We start from the raw sequence: 4,222 nt of genomic DNA, 5'->3' as shown, positions 1-4,222 counted from the left end.
ATGAATATAGTTGGAGAACCTCCGAAGCGGGCAAAAATCGATTATGCTCTAGCATTCGACAATATCGACCTTGAAAAGGTGAAATTTCCTCATGATGACCCTTTAGTAATTACCCCAGTGATTGGAAACTCGTCCGTAAAGAGAGTGCTCGTTGATAATGGAGCCTCGGTAGATATCTTGTTCTATGATGCTTACGAAAAGATGGGGTATTCTGATACTCAGTTAACACCCTCTGACATGCCTATATATGGCTTCAACAATGTGGAAACCAAAATTGAAGGCATGATCCAACTTCCGGTAACTATGGGTACCGAACCTAGACAAGCCACGTGCATGGTAAATTTCTTGGTCGTTAAAGCCTCATCAACCTATAATGCCATCCTTGGGAGGACTGGAATACATGCTTTTAAAGCAATCCCATCTACTTACCACATGAAGATCAAATTCCCGACTAGGAACGGAATTGGGGAAGAATTAGGAGATCAGAAAATGGCCCGAAGCTGTTATATTGGGGCATTAAGGTCTGGAGGAGCCGGGGGGCAAGTATTACCTATAGAGGACCTTGATGTCCGAGAAGAAGAGGAAAGGAGAGGCAAGCCTGCCGAAGATTTGGTTCCAATCCAATTGTATACAGAAGAACCTGAAAAGGTCACTTATGTTGGAGCATTACTCCAGGAAGATTTGAAACAAGAGTTTGTGAGGTTCTTGAGGAACAACCGTGATGTTTTCGCTTGGACAGCGGCTGATATGCCAGGTATCGACCCCTCATTCATAACACATAAGTTGAATGTAAACCCCGTGAGGAAACCTATTAAACAGAAGAAAAGGAACTTCGCCCCTGAAAGGCAAGAAGCCATTAAACAGGAGGTCGATAAGTTGTTGGAAGCAGGTTTTATCGAAGAGATACAATTTCCAGAATGGTTGGCGAACCCTGTTATGGTCAAGAAGGCCAATGGAAAGTGGAGGATGTGTGTAGACTTCACTGATCTGAATGATGCTTGTCCCAAGGATTGTTTCCCTCTTCCAAGGATAGACACGTTAATAGATGCCACCGCTGGCCATGAGATGCTGAGCTTCATGGATGGCTTCAGCGGATATAATCAGATCCGGATGGACAAGGACGATGTACCCAAGGTATCGTTTATCACTGACTTTGGTGTATTTTGTTATTTGGTTATGGCCTTTGGGCTTAAGAATGCAGGAGCAACGTACCAACGCCTTGCAAACAAGATGTTTAAACATCTGATTGGAAAGACTATGGAGGTATACGTAGACGATATGTTGGTGAAAAGCTTGAACAAAGCGGATCACCTTGAACACCTTAGAGAGGCCTTTGAAGTCCTGAGGACGCATAAGATGATGTTAAACCCAGCTAAGTGTGCCTTTGGGGTCGGTTCTGGGAAGTTCCTGGGTTTAATGGTCTCAAAGCGTGGTATTGAAGCCAACCCCGACAAGATAAAAGCTATCCTAGATATGGAACCCCCAAAGAGTGTAAGGGATGTTCAGAAACTGACAGGAAGAATTGCAGCTTTGGGAAGGTTTGTATCCAAGTCAGGAGACAAGTGCTTGCCTTTCTTCAAAGCATTAAAGAAGGTTAAGAACTTTGAGTGGACGGATGAGAGCCAAGTGGCCTTCGAACATCTAAAGAAATATATGGCAGAACCACCACTGTTATCGAAACCCGTGGAGGGCGAAACCCTATATGTATACTTAGCTGTCTCGGAACAAGCGCTAAGTGCCGTCTTGGTTCGGGAGGAATCCAAAGTCCAGAAACCAGTATACTATGTGAGCAAGGTTCTGCATGGAGCGGAGCTCAATTACTCAGTGATCGAAAAGTTTGCTCTGGCCATGATTACGGCCTCGAGGAAGTTAAGACCTTACTTTCAGTCTCATAAGATAGAAGTCCTGACGGACCAACCTCTCCGGAATGTTATACACAGCCCTAAGGCTAGTGGAAGATTGATCAAGTGGGCCATTGAGCTTGGAGAATTTGATATCCGATACAAACCTCGAACGGCGATTAAAGCTCAGGCCTTAGCTGACTTCCTAGTTGAATGCACCATTAGCAACCAGGAAGTCGGGGGGCAAGGAGACAAGGCAGAAGAACCTACTAATAAAGAAAAACCCAAAGAATATTGGCTACTATTTTTTGACGGGGCTTCAAAAACAAAAGGTAGTGGTGCAGGACTTGTGCTCCAAAGCCCTGATGGCTTTACAGTGGAATATGCTATCAAGCTAGACTTTCCAACCACTAATAATGAGGCAGAATATGAGGCATTGATAGCTGGGCTTGGACTAGCCAGAACCTTGAGGGTAAAGAATTTGAAGGTCTGTGGTGACTCAAAGCTCGTAGTCTTCCAAGTGAATGGTGAGTTTGAAGCCCGTGAGGAGACTATGCTAAAATATCTAAGGATTGTAAAGACCCAGATGGCACTATTCGAAGAATGCTTGGTAGAGTATGTGCCAAGGGAGGAGAACGCCAAGGCTGATGCCTTATCGCAATTTGCGTCCTCCGATGATGAGGTATGCTCAGGAAGCGTTTATTATCAGGTTTTAAGAACCCCTAGCATCGAAGCAAAGTTAGTTGCCCCCATTGACACAGGGGCCACTTGGATGGATGAGATTAAGTTGTATTTACAAAACGGTCATCTGCCGCCTAATGCTGATGAAGCACGGAAGTTACAGGTGAGGGCCCTTAAGTATGTACTCATTGAGGGGATCTTATATAGAAAATCGTTTGTGATCCCTTATTTAAGATGTTTGAGGTCGGATGAGGCTCGAGAAGCCCTTAGAGAAGTTCATGAAGGGGTGTGTGGCCAACACCTTGGTGGAAGAGCATTGGCTCATAAAGTGACTCGCCTTGGATTCTATTGGCCAGACATGCTGAAGCACGCTCAAGACTATGTGAAAAGGTGTGATCGTTGTCAAAGGTTCGCACCTATTGTACGACAGCCACCTGAGATGCTGACATCTATCAATACTCCAATCCCCTTCGCAATGTGGGGGATGGACATTCTTGGACCATTTCCACTTGCTAGCGCGCAGAGAAAGTTTCTATTGGTTGCGATTGATTATTTCACCAAGTGGATTGAAGCCAAGCCGTTGGCCAAGATAACCACCAAGCAAGTTGCTCAATTCGTGTGGGAGAACATTATATGCAGGTACGGAATACCTCGAGTCATGGTTACCGACAATGGGACTCAGTTCAATAATGCTGAGTTTAGAGGATATTGTGAGGATTACTCTATTGAGTTACGCTTCACTTCAGTTGCCCATCCTCAAGCTAATGGACAAGCTGAGGTGGCCAATAGGATAATTCTTGATGGACTGAAGAAAAGAGTTGAGAAAGCCCAGGGATCATGGGCCGATGAGGTACTCCCTATACTATGGGCGTATCGAACAACTTGCAAGGTTTCAACTGGGGCCACCCCTTTTCAGCTGGCTTATGGGGCCGAGGCAGTGGTGCCCCTTGAAATCACTCATACATCCTCCAGGGTCCAGCAGTATGAGCCAGAAGCCAATGAAGAAGGTATGAGACTTGCACTTGATATGATTGACGAGATTCGTGACGAAGCTCATGCCAAGACTGTGGAAAATCAGAAACGAGCCTCCTATTACTATAACCTACGGGTTAAGGAGCGATACTTCAGGGAAGGAGATCTGGTACTTAGAAAAATTGAGGCTTCTGGGGTAGGTCCCAAGGGCAAGATGGCTCCAAATTGGGAAGGCCCTTACCAAGTTAAGGCTGTCACAAGCCATGGCTCATACAAACTTCAGACCCTGGAAGGAGTTGAAGTTCCCAGAAGTTGGCACGCAACCAACTTGAAGATATATTATATCTAATACTCATCGTATGAAAGTAGGAGTTAATAGGTATCGAAGGAATAAGGTCATGTCGACCACTGCCATGTAGTTGAATTCAAGCTTAGTGTATCTCTTTTACTATGGTGTTAATAAAAGTCCCGAGGATTTTAGCCTTGATTTTGTTAAAGTGTTATGAGTTTATTTGTGCTTACCTTCGAATAAAACATCCTGAAAAAGGATACAGGCTTGAAGCTGAGAAAAGGTGCTAAATAAATTCCAAATATGACAGATAAAAGACAACCGACCCTGATGGGCTATCCCGATCATTAAAAATGATTGAAGATGATTCGGAGTTTTAAAATTCTAAGTACGAATTACTTTGAACTAATTCTGACTTATAAAAATTAAGGTTCCCGTG

At 44.3% G+C, this 4,222-nt stretch overlaps 1 protein-coding gene across 1 annotated transcript; it reads left to right on the top strand.

Annotated features, from left to right (window-relative positions):
- On the top strand, window positions 1–3,843 carry LOC135149915 (uncharacterized). Its single transcript, XM_064086049.1, has 5 exons — window positions 1–297; window positions 676–845; window positions 2,067–2,328; window positions 2,428–3,161; window positions 3,339–3,843. Exons 1-5 carry the CDS (start codon window positions 1–3, stop codon window positions 3,841–3,843), a joined length of 1,968 nt encoding a protein of 655 aa, XP_063942119.1.
- The last annotated feature ends 379 nt before the right edge of the window (window positions 3,844–4,222 follow it).

The sequence above is a fragment of the Daucus carota genome, chromosome 1 (assembly GCF_001625215.2).
Source record: "Daucus carota subsp. sativus chromosome 1, DH1 v3.0, whole genome shotgun sequence".
In the NCBI taxonomy this organism is placed as follows: Eukaryota; Viridiplantae; Streptophyta; class Magnoliopsida; order Apiales; family Apiaceae; genus Daucus; species Daucus carota.
The sequence above is the reverse complement of the archived record's forward strand: the minus strand, read 5'-3'. Positions and strand labels throughout refer to the sequence as shown.

What these genes read in the sequence shown, in the direction of transcription:
- LOC135149915 (XM_064086049.1), top strand. Translation starts at nt 1, where the DNA reads ATGAATATAGTTGGAGAACCTCCGAAGCGGGCAAAAATCGATTATGCT. An exon ending in AGGAACTTCGCCCCTGAAAG is followed by an intron (nt 846 to 2,066) that starts GCAAGAAGCCAT and finishes ATGCACCATTAG; the next exon opens with CAACCAGGAAGTCGGGGGGC. An exon ending in TGGGAGAACATTATATGCAG is followed by an intron (nt 3,162 to 3,338) that starts GTACGGAATACC and finishes ACTGAAGAAAAG; the next exon opens with AGTTGAGAAAGCCCAGGGAT.